Consider the following 12,239-nt stretch of genomic DNA (forward strand, 5'->3'; position numbering starts at 1 on the left):
CCATTCATTCATTGTTGCATTTTTCTCCCTGCCCACCACTCCCCCCCCACCCAGTACACTCATCTCTTTGAAAAGTTCCCCCATTGTTTTACAATCTCCAGGTCCACGCCACTGTGCAGCCTTCATTCTGGACTCCTGTCATGACAGTAATACCTAATCTCATATCCCTTTTAAACAGTTTTCTCCCTCATCTGTTTCAATGCAGTATACATTATTTATCTTTCTCTGTCTCTCCCCAACCCCAATGTCAGTCCTGTTTTACAACAGTGGCACTATGCAGTATTTGTCCCTTTGTGACTGAGATATTTCACTCAGCATAATGTCCTCTAGGGTCACCCATTTTTAATAATATTGCATGAGTTCTTTGTTTTTCAGTGCAGCGTAGTATTCCCTTGTGTGAATATCCCACAGCTTCTCTATCCATTCGTTTGTTGATGGCACTTAGGCTGTTTCCAACTCCTTGCTATCGTGAACAAAGCTGCAATAAACATGGGTGTGCAGAATTAAGACCACTTCTAAACCACGGAGACTTTATGAGATTAACGTCTGGTATCATCATGGTGTTTGCACTCGGTGTGTGAGAGGAAATGCACAAATCTCAGTCAGTGTAGGAACAGATCCTAAGAAATCCCACATCCCACTCGAGGGCTTCCGGGCTTGGGGGGAGATGGCTGCTCTGGATGAATGTGAGCTCTCGCGTCACTATTCAAATGTCTGAAATGTTGCCTCACATGGACCTGACTACCGATGTGCATCCCTCCCTTCTCTCAGATAGCCACGGACATGTTGACCCCGCTCTGCGGCCACTCTGGGATTTGGCCTACCTCGGCAGCTCCTACGTGATGTGGGAGAAGACCACCCGGTCTTTGTATTACTACATGATCCAGCTCAGCAGCGTGAGGCAGTGGGTAAGAAACACTGGAAATTTACTGGTTCCGCAGGCATCCGTGTGTTCTTAGAAGGAATGAAATCTTCGTTTGACGACGAGGCACTTAATTGCATTTCATTCATTCAGCAAACTTGAGAGCGCCTGTTATGATCCAGATGTTGCTTCAGAGACTGAGGGTGCAAGCAGTGAACAGACTCACAGCGTTGCCGCCCTCACTGAAATGAATTCAATAAATAAGTAAACATGTCCTGAGTGCTGGGAAGTGCTACAGAGAAAAAGAAAGGAGGGCGAAGGGAACACTGGAATATAGCTGTTATTTGTATAGTGAAAAAGCCAGGCCCCTCGCATTCGGGCAGCCTAACACGGGAGCAGAGGCCAAGGAGAATGAAGAGGGAGCTGAGCTTCCACAAGGAAGGAGACTTCTAGGCAGAGAAGTGCTAAGGCAGGAATGTGGCTGCTCCTCGGAGAAATGGCAGTGAGGCGAGTGTGGAGAGTGCACAAGGGCAGTGAGCCAGGATGCAGTCTCAGAGAGGGCGAGGGGAGGGGCTGGCTGGGCCAGGCGTGCTGGGCCTTCGCGTGCTGGGCCTTCACGAAGAGAACTTGAGTTACTCTCTGACATGAAGCCATCAGAAGGTTCTGGGCAGAGGCGTGACCTGATCTGGTGAATAGGGCCGTTCTGGCTGCCCTTTGGAGAAGCCAGTGTAGGAAGACAAGGAAGGGCAGGCCTGAGGAGACTGAGGGGAGACATCGTGGTTGCTTGGACCAGGGTGGGAGCAGTGGACGTGGAGAGAAGTGTTTGGATTTTCCCCATATTTTGAAAGTAGACCAACAGTATTATTTCATGGGTAGCAGGAGTGGCATCGCGTCCTAAACTATGAACTTTGATGTTGATAATTGTAGAGGTGCTTCAGGCCTTTTGTTCATAGGGTCGCTATGAGTTGTGCTCGACTCAAAGGCAATCATCATCAACAACAACAATTTTAATAAATATGTTGTTGTTTGTTGTTGTGTGCCATCAAATCAGAACTGACCCATAGCTGACCCTCCAGCAGGTTTTCAGAGGCAGTTAATTGCATGGGAGAAGATTGCTCATTCTTCTCCCCAGAGCAGCTGGTGGATTTGAACTGTGCACCTTTGAGGTTGCAGCAAAGCTTCTTAGCACTAGGCTCCAGAGCTCATAATAATGGGAGGGGGGGGATTATAAAACAAAGAGACAAGGATGACTGAGGATTTGGCCTCAAGAACTAAAAAGATGGGGTTTCCATTTCCTGACCTGGTGAGGACTATAGAAATTCTGAACAGGTTTTAGTGGAAATCAGTCAGCCTTGACTTGACATCTGTTTTATCTAAAGCAGAGAATTTTCATCGTCGTGTGTATCTGAGCACCTGAAGCTCATGTTGTTGTTGTTGTTATGTGCCGTGTCATGTGACTCATAGCTGACCCTCCAGCAGGTTTTCAGAGGCTCTGACGCCAGGGGAGGGGATTGCCCATCTCTCCTGAGGGCCTCCTGGTGGACCCAGAGCACCTGCCTTTTGGCTGGCAATGCATCTTCTTACCACTGAACCACCAGAGCTCCCTTGTAGATGATGCTTAAAGCTGCGTGTCAGAATGACTGACTTTAGATAAAAGATGTTATTTAAGGCTTGAGTCCTGGAAGATGTCTCACTTTAGAGGTTAGAGATGAGGGAAAAGAAAGAGTTTCATGAGTAAGAACTGATTGTAAAAGATACTCCTGAAAATTCTAGTTGAGGACTGAGAATTGAGTGTTTAAATTAGCATTTGGAGACCACCGGACACCTTACCAAGAGCTGGTCACTGTCCCAGTGGGACAAAGCCTCAGGAGGAAGGGTGGGAGGAGTGAACGTTCCAGGCCTCTCAAGGAATTCCATATGAAAGGGAATGAAGACAATAAAGGAAGAAGAGACTGCAGCTGAAGGGGGTTGGGGTGGAGGATGGAGTTTTTTTTTCTTTAGCACTTTTAAATTGGGACATTTATATATTGGTGAGAAAAATTCCGTTGAGAGGGCAAGGTAGGGATTACAGGCAAGAGAAAGAATTGTTGGAGTTTGTAGAAGGGAGAAAAAGATATACAGGTGTTGTTTCTAGGAGTGTGGAGTAAAATGGTAAGCTCCCCTAGAGGGAGAGGGCAGTGGCCCAGATGCTGAGAAGGGGTAGATGTCATGGCGGGAACTCTGAAAGGTCCGGCCTCACTGCTTCTGATTGGGCAGAGAAGGAGTTGGCAGGCCCCACTGCAAGGTGGCCTTCACTGCCTGCCTTATAAGTAAGTGGCTTGTAGGAGACTGATATTCTAAACCAAATAGAGATATTTCTTTTTTCCCCTCTTTCATTTTTTTACTAGCAAAGCATCCTTGCCAAAAATGAAATAAAAAGGAACTTGGTTTTCTCGGTTGTAAAATTTACAGAAATCAAAGCCTGAGGGGGAGTAGATGATCTTCCTCTATAAATAGCTGATGTGTTGATTGTAGCAATGGTGTAGAACTCTGGAAGAATATGGGTTTGCAGTCAGCTATAACTTCAAGTTACCTCCCCTGTAGGCCCAGCTCAGGAGACACATCAGCGTCAGTTGGGATTACAGGAGAGTGTTGTACAAAGCCAACTCTTGGGCCATAACAGCCACTCTGGAAATGCTGGCTGCCCCTGTCCGCCTTACTGCCTGATGTAACAGGACGGACATACTAGCTCAAAGGATATACATACTCTCTTGAGCGGCAGCCCAAAGGCAGGTGGTTCAAGTCCATCAGCTGCTCCATCGGAGAAAGATGGGCAAGCTCCCTCCGTGCAGTTTAACAGCCTCTGAAAACCTACTGGGAAGTCAGCCATGAGTTGATTCTGACTTGACAACATGAGGTGGTGCTGCGAGATGTCCAAGGTTGTTCAAAGATTCTCTGGGTCTCCACAGACCTCAGCCTCCACCAAAACCGATAAATATTAAGAGAAAAGGTTAACACAGAGATATCCAGCTGGGTTTCCATATGGCACAGTGACAAAGCAGAAATAACCATCTGTGACTTTGGGTAATGCCAGAGGAAGAGAGACTGAGATTAAAGTCGCAGGAGGAGAGTGAAGGCACTCTTCAGAGCAAATCCACACAGCATACCAAGACCCAGCCCGCTGCCAAGCAGTCATTTCCAGTTCAAGGCAACCCTCCATTCAATGGGACGAGGGCCCATCCTTCTCTCTTGGAGTGGCTAGTGGGATTGAACTGCATACCTCTTGATTAGTAGTCCAACACTTTCCCCACTGTACCACCAAACCACTCCCTTCCGGTTGATTCTGACTTGGTGACCCTCCGCTGGGCTTCATGGCAGGAGACTGCTCATCTCTCTACCTCGGGGGATGGCCTTTTGGTTATGAGCTCAACACCCATGACCCCTAGCTTGAGCTCCATTTATGAACCTCCCAAAGCCCGAGTGAATATAAACTGATAATTACGCTTTCTTCCCCCTTCCTCTAGAAAACCAATGGGGATGCAATTGATTTCGATTACACTGTTCTACTTCACGAATTCTCAACACAGGTAAGATACGAAATTGTAAACGGGCCTGTTTTTATTAGAAATCTCTACAGACTCTAATACCATTATTTATTTCACAGGAAATCATTCCCTGTCATATCCACTTGGTGTGGTACCCTGGGAAACCACTCAAGGTGAAGTACCAATGCCAAGAGCTGCAGACACCGGAAGGCTCTGGAAATGAAGAAGGATCTACCATGGCACTGACAGACCCCAGCAAGTCCTCAAAAGAAAAAGGGTCCTCTTAGTCCAAATCCTGACTGAAATATCTGTACTCAGCAGCTTCAGTCAGCATTCTAGTAAAAGGGCTAAGATATGATTGGCGGACCTCCAGAAGCCCTGTGATTATAATACTAAAAAATGTTGCCTAGTTTTGCTTTTCAGTTGGTTTAGTTTTTAACTTTGGAAACATGTATATTAAACTTGGCTCCAAATAGGGTCAGAAAGTTACACAGAGCTCCAGCTGTAGAAGATAAAATGAGTCAGTGCTACAACTAATCAGAATATGTATTTTTTTTAAATTGAGGGTCTCATTTTCAAATATACATGTCCCATTATTTTGATCATAGTTTTATTAAAAATAAATTACCTCTACCTAGATGTAAATAAATGTATTTTCAACAAAAGCAAATTATAAGGGAAAATAAATGTGTTTAAAAAGAATTCCACTATTTTTTTTGGAGGGAGAGATTGGGGTTTTTTTTTTGGTTGTGTACCGATGGATGGTGAAGAGATTGAGAGTGTTCACAGCTTTAGTCTGCTTGGTTCCGCAGTCAACACTCTTGGCACTAGCAGCTAGGAAATTAAAAGATGTATTGCGATGAGAAAGTCTGCTGTTAGGGACCTCTCCAAAGTACTGAAAAGCAATGGTGTCACTCTGGAGACTAAGGTGTGTCTGATACAGGCCATGGTCTTTGCAATCACTTGTTATGCATCAGAGAATTGGACAATGACTAGGGAGGATAGGAGAATTGATGCCTTTGAGCTGTGGTGCTGGAGAAGAGTATTGAATGTACCCTGGCCCGCCAAGAAGACAACAGATTCATCCTGGAGAGGGTTAAACGGGACTGCTTCTGGAGGCAAGGATTCTGGGGCTTCGTCTGACATACTTTGGACATGTTGTGAGGAAGTCCTTGGAGAGGGACATCATACTTGGTAGGGTGGAGGGACAGCACAGGAGGGGAAGACCCTCTATGAGGTGGATTGACTCAGTTACTGGGGTAATTGAGATGGGAGTGTCAGAGACAGTGAGACTGGCACAGGACAGAGCAGGGTTTAGGTCTGTTGTACATAGGGTTGCTATGAGTTGCAAGTGACTTGACGGCACATAACACCACCACCACCACCGTTGAATTCCATCCAACTGGCACAGGAGGAGGATAGCCCTTCCTTCTCCAGGAGAGCATCTGGTGGATATGAACCGCCTTCAGAATTGCAATGCAGCTTCTTGCCACTAGGCCATAACAGAGCTCCCTGAATTCTACTATTTTTTATGACTTAAAACAAGCATTCCTTTTTAATTTGGAATCTGCTTTTAAATAAATGTTTGTTGTTATTGATTGCCATCAAGTCAAGTACAACTCATAGTGACTATGAACATAGGACCCAATGGCTTTCCATAATTGTCATTGTTTCTCCAAGTTTCTAGAGTTTCCAGAGGCATGTGGTTTAGAAAGTGGATGCCACTCCTGCTTCCAAACATGTTTTACATCGGAGCTCCCCCAAACACTGTCCGCAGTTGATACCCCAGTGGCACAAGGTTCAGCATCACAGCAAACCCAGATTATCTCAGTACAGCAAACTGATGAAGAGTGACGTACAAAGTAAAAGAATATTCCTCCAAATAAAACACTCGTCTCACTTAGCAGTGCTTAAGTGTCATCAGGTCGAATACAACTCATAGTGACCTTATGAACAAAAGACCTGAACTCTGTTCTCTAATTAACGTAATTTCTGTATGATTATAGAGTTTATGGAGTTTCCAGAAACATCTGTTTTAGAAACAGAATGCCACTCCTGCTTCTAACCTTAATCAATCTGGAAGCTCCTCCAAACATTGTCCGTGATGTGTAACCATAACAGTATTTGACACGACTATGACAGAGTGTTCAGCATCACAGCAACTCCAAGTTATTCACTACAGCAAATAGACAAACGACTGCTGTACCACTTAAAGAATGTTCAAAAATTAATAACCATGGACTCAGCCCCTCACTACCGTTTTAAAGACACACCTTTGAGCAGGCCTTCACCCTTAGGTCCTTGTTAGCCAATAGGGGACAAAGGCCCACTGACACTCACTTGTAGAGAGAAAATAACAGTATCACCAAAACCATAAAGGTCATAAGAGGCAAAATGGGACCAAGCTTTGAAGGTCCAGCCTATGGGTTTGTTTTGTTTGCCGTTGTGTACTACAGAGTTGGAAGTGACCCACAGCTGACCCTCCATAGACTGGCAGAAACAGCCAGGAATGCATAACGCGGAGAGGATAACATCAATGAATGGGCTATCCTAATGATAAAGTTCCTAGGTGCATCAAAAACCTTTTACCAATGTTGTTGTTGTTGTTATAAGGGTGGGGGAAAAGGCCTACTGACTGGGGGGAAAAATATCTGACAAGGATCTCATAGCAGAAACTTACAAGATACTACAGGGCCTCCACAAGAAAAAGACAGATAACCCAATTACAAAATGTACAAAAGTGAAGGAAAGACTTCACAGAGGAAGGCGTTCAGATAGCCAGACACATGACGAAATGCTCAAAATCACTGCCAGTCAGAGAGATGCAAATCACAACCACAATAAATGCCATCGCTCCCCAGTGGCAGAGTTTAATAGGACAGCAAGCAATACATGTTGGAGAGGATGCAGAGAGATTTGAACTCTCATACGTCGTCGTAAATTGGTGCTCGCTGGAAAAGAGTTTGGGGTTTTTTCAAAAAGCTGAATACAAGGGGAGAGGGTTGGGAGGAGAGAAAAGTGCAACAATGGATGAATGGAAAAAAAAAAAAACAAACCCAACCAACAACTTAATTTTTTAAAAAAAAGCTGAATATAGAAATTCTACAGTACCCAGTTATTCCCAGCTAAGAATATACCCAGAGGAAAATAGAACTGCGGCACAAACAGATTGTACAAGATGCATTGATTTTTACTCCAACCAGGTCTCCCACATGAAGGTTGAAAATGGTACCAGTGTTACAAAAAACCTTGCACTGCCCCGGCAGAACATCTTCCGTGTTCTTGCTTTCTCTTTTCCTCTCCGAAGGAACTGCCTTCTGCTATTGCTCTACATTTCTAAGTATTAAGTTGTGTTTGTAGAGATTGGTATACATGCACAGAAGTTGTGCTAAACTGGAGTGAACGGAAAACTTAGTCTTCCTTAAATCTTATAAAGGATACAAAATGTCTCATCAGATAAAGTGGAGTGCTTGTGAACATGTATTAAATGGAGCAAAAATGCAACTGAGTGTATAAAATATTTAGTTTTCGCTTTTAAGTACACTAGCCCCTGTAATGCCCTAAGTAACTTCTAAAATCACACACAGTAGGTATCATAAAAAAAAATTCAGTGAAGTACCTCCCCAAGGCAGGAAAAATGTAGGAATTATAAATGTCATTTCTCTCTAAAACTTGGAACACTCAGATGAGTGGCTGGAAATCTTCTGCCAGGGTCTTTAGCCAGTCACTGGCTTTAAGTTAATAGGTTTAAACCCCATCGAAGTATTATTGTTAAATAACATTGGCAGACAACTAGACAGACAAGTTTCTACTAAAGAGAAAAGTTCTGAAGGTGTGAATTCTGATAAAAGATCGATAATACCATTACTTCTTTTTTTAAAATTTTATTTTATTAATTTTAATGAACATTTATAGAGATTTTGGATTTCCAATCATTCATTGTGGCATTTTTCTCCCTGTCTACTCCTCCCCCACTCCAATTTGCTATTATCTTTGAAAAGGAAAAGAAAAATTCTTTCATTAGTATACAAATATACCTCGCTCCCCACCCTGAGTACACTCCACTAGGCAACCTTCATTCTGGACTCTTGTCATAACCATAATACCCTATCATATATCGCTTTTAAACTGTTCTCTCCCTCATCTGTTTCAATGCAGTATACATAATTCATCCAATTTTTCTCAGTCTCACCCCAATCCTAATGTCAGTCCCATCCTACAACAGTGGCACTATGGACATTATGCTGAGTGAAATATCTGTCACAACAGGACAGATACCTGCATACTATTACTTTTTAACAGACCTAGTTTTATCATTTGTTCTTTTAACCCCTCAATCCTTTGCATTTCTCAACATCTACTCGATTTCATGAGCTTGGAAACTGTCATCTAAAGGAAACATCTCAAATTTGACACCTTACCCGTGTGAAAATGCAGTGAAATACTCCAACTAAAATATCAAAGGAACAGTACAGAGATGAAATCATGCCAAAAGCAAGTGAAACACCTCTAACTGACGCACCCTAAATCATAATAAAGCTGCAGAGACCATATTCAAAGTCAGCCTTTTGTGGTTCTTTACAATTCATTGAGTCAGAACTGACTCATAGCTAATCCTCCTGCAGGTTTTCAGAGGCGGTAAATGACGCAGGAGGTTGTCCACCTCTCTCCCGAGGAGTGACTGGTGGGTTTGAACCGCGTGCCTTCTTGCTGGCAGCACACTCTTCACCAGGAAGCCTTCGGAGCTTCCCCTGCTGCTCAGCCTTCTAGTACGTGCATTTTAAAGGCTGCAGGGGCCCTTTACCGGCTGTTTGCGCTTCCCAGAGGCTCCGCTTCTTCAACGTCCTCATAAAAGCATTTTAATGGTGCAATTAGGCTCACAAAAGCAGGAAAGAACTCTTAAGAGCAATCCTTTAACATGTCCATCCCAGCATAACAGATTATGAAGGGGGTATATGTAGACAACACACAAACATAATTGCCTGCCTTATAAATTTAACACAAAAAGTTAAAATAACTACAAATTTCTTAATAACATAATTAGAGTATCTTTTCCTAGCGCAAACTTGAAAATCGCTGACTTCATTTCACTAACGTTGATTTCAGTCAACAGCGAAAAATGACCTCATCTTCCTTGAGATGCAAGCTCTTTGAGTTCCTAAGCTTTCTTTTTTCCTAAGTCTAAAGTTCTTCTAATCACTTTGAGTCACTGTCATACAACCACACAGTCTTTTCTTTTTTAATTTCTAGACAACTATCAGAATGTCAAGACAAACTAATACTAGGATTTTGTCTGCATTCCATTTAATTCTATTCATAGTTTCATTTATTCGCCCAAACCTGAATTATGACTTGGAGGTGTTAAACAGGTTCTTTTCAAAGTCTGTTGGAAACTCTTGTGTATTTGGCACTTGGATACTGGTGCTTATTACACCAGTTTCTCTTGGCCTAGAACATCCTGTGACCCACCTATTCAGCCAAAGTGCTCTGACCATCTAGAACTTGCTTGGCCCTTACTAGAAGGAATAAATGAATGCTTATAAAAAAAATCTTTTCTGAACTTCAGTTTCAGGGTCATGTCTTAGGAGCCACATCAAGCAACAACTGATACTCTGATTGAAGCATTTCCAGTTATAGCAATGCAGATGTCCCACAAAGGAATACACTCCCACGTGTCACAGTGTACTCCTCTGTGGTGGCTGCTGTCTTTTGTCATCACTTTGAAGACTCACTGAGGTTTCAAACACATTGGAATGTGAAAAATTATGTTGAGTGAACTAGCTCAGTCACAATACTGCCTAACAACATTGTCACAGAACAGGACTGACATGGGGGGGCTGGGGGGCAACTAGGAAAAGAAAGGATAGATAATGAACATTGCATTGGAAAAGATGAGGGAGAGAACTGTGTAAAAGGAATCTATGATTAGAGAGGCAGAGAGGAAATTGTGCAACAATGAATGAATAAAAAATCTTTTCTGTAAACACATTAAAATCACTATTTAAAATGTGGAAAATCTTCAAAGCTCAGAAACACTGAGTTTTAGTGATTTTACAGTTAGAGCGAGCGTGGAAGACGGAGATTATGGAGCTACTTTTCAAATGGTAATAGTTTTGAGGGGGTTTTTGAGGTAAAGCTATCAAGCTAAGAACTCAAAATCCTAAAATAAATCTTACACCTGAGTATTAATATGACACATCTGAACTTTACAAACCTTCCATTTTCTACCTTGGGCCTCAGTTCAGGCAACACCACAATGGTCCTTACCCGCCTATGTATTAGGATGGCCTGAAAGCTTTAAGGATTCTGAATCCTGGGTCCCCTCTCTTAATTGACAGAACCAGAATATCTGAAGGTAGGTTTGCATTTCTTTTTAGAGCTCCCCTGGTGATTTTTAAAGTGTAGCCAGGATTAAAAAATCAGTACCATATTGCCTAGAGCAGCTACCATTACCTAACACCTTTTAAATTAGCTAACAGTCAGCCTTCACACTCATAGTAAATCCTCATTTATGAATATTTGCATTTTACCTGTCTGTAGACACTGATGTGGTCAAGGACTCTCCAAAGTACTAAAGAGCAATGACATCATTTTAAAGACCAAGGTGCATCTGATCCAAGTCATTGTCATTTCATTTGCTTCCTTTGTATCTGAAATTTTGACAGTGAGTAAGTATGACAGAAGGCAAACTGATGACTTTGAGTTGTGGTTTGGGAGAAGAGTACTGATTATCCCATGGACTGTCGTAGAGAAAGCACAACCAGTGTGCTCCTTAGAGGCAAGGATGGTGAAACTTCATTTCGTGTCCTGTGGCATATTTGTCAGCAGGGACACTCCTTGGAAAGAGAAAATCATGCTGGGAAAGGTGGAAGGCCAAAGAAAGAGAGGAAGCCCCTCAGCCAGACAGACTGACTCGGCAACCTGCTAGGTTGACACAGGGACCACAGCAGTGGGCTTCACTGTGAGAGGACGAGGCTCCTACGGGATAAGGGAAGGTCCACTCTGTTCACAGGGTGCGGCGAGTCGTCAATTCTTTGACCCCTAACACCACAGTGACTGGCATGTGGTGTTCATCAACTAGAAGTGACAGACAGGGTCATGAGCGATGCAAGTCCTCACCCTGAATCCATCCCTAAGTGGCCTTATTCCAGCTGTTCCACCAGCAAAGCCTGTATCGTCACCTATGGAAAAAAAGCTAATACTGGATACTACAGAATGTCCAATAAAAAAAGACGTCACTTTAACATTAATATTTCTGACTTCAGAACAGCCAGTAGTCTGAAACCTCCTCACATGAGCATCAGATTCAGGAATGAAAGGCACGAGATGTTGACAAAAGGCCCAAGCAACCGCCAGTGTCAGGATGGATGCTATTATGGCAACTGCTACATTCATGGGGGACGTGCACCTGCTCTAATGAATAATCATAAGGGAAGTTTCGATCACCTCGCATGCATGCAGAAGCTCGAAAATTACTACGGCGGGCCTCAGATCGATGCTGTTGAATTACAGGGTGACTAAGAACACTGAGCGGACCACAGGCTGCCAGAACCAGCATGAGCCTGTCTGGGAGGGGAGCGGCCAGAGTGCTCCCGGGAGCAGGGACAGGGAGCAGCCAGAGTGCTCCTAGGAGCAGGGGGGGAGTGGCCAGAGTGCTCCTCGGAGCGGGGGAGGGGAGCGGCCAGAATGCTCCCTGGGAGTGGGGGAGAGGAGCGGCCAGGGTGCTCCCTGGGAGCAGGGGGGGAGCGGCCAGAGTGCTCCCTGGGAGCGGGGGAGGGGAGCGGCCAGAGTGCTCCTGGGAGCAGGGGGGGAGCGGCCAGAGTGCTCCCTGGGAGCAGGGGAGGGGAGTGACC

The 12,239-nt window shown here is 44.0% G+C and overlaps 1 protein-coding gene across 1 annotated transcript in view; it reads left to right on the forward strand.

Moving 5' to 3' along the window:
- The window catches only part of RARRES1 (retinoic acid receptor responder (tazarotene induced) 1), a 59,145-nt gene extending 54,472 nt beyond the window's left edge, over window positions 1-4,673 (forward strand). The window contains exons 4-6 of the mRNA XM_006887679.1: window positions 772-908; window positions 4,366-4,428; window positions 4,506-4,673. Of these exons, the coding sequence (XP_006887741.1) occupies window positions 772-908; window positions 4,366-4,428; window positions 4,506-4,673 (368 nt within the window). The remainder of the gene's footprint in view (window positions 1-771; window positions 909-4,365; window positions 4,429-4,505) is intronic.
- Window positions 4,674-12,239: the final 7,566 nt, after the last annotated feature.

The sequence above is a fragment of the Elephantulus edwardii genome, unplaced genomic scaffold (genome assembly GCF_000299155.1).
Source record: "Elephantulus edwardii isolate Elephantulus edwardi_28Jun2011 unplaced genomic scaffold, EleEdw1.0 scaffold00060, whole genome shotgun sequence".
Classification (NCBI taxonomy): domain Eukaryota; kingdom Metazoa; phylum Chordata; class Mammalia; order Macroscelidea; family Macroscelididae; genus Elephantulus; species Elephantulus edwardii.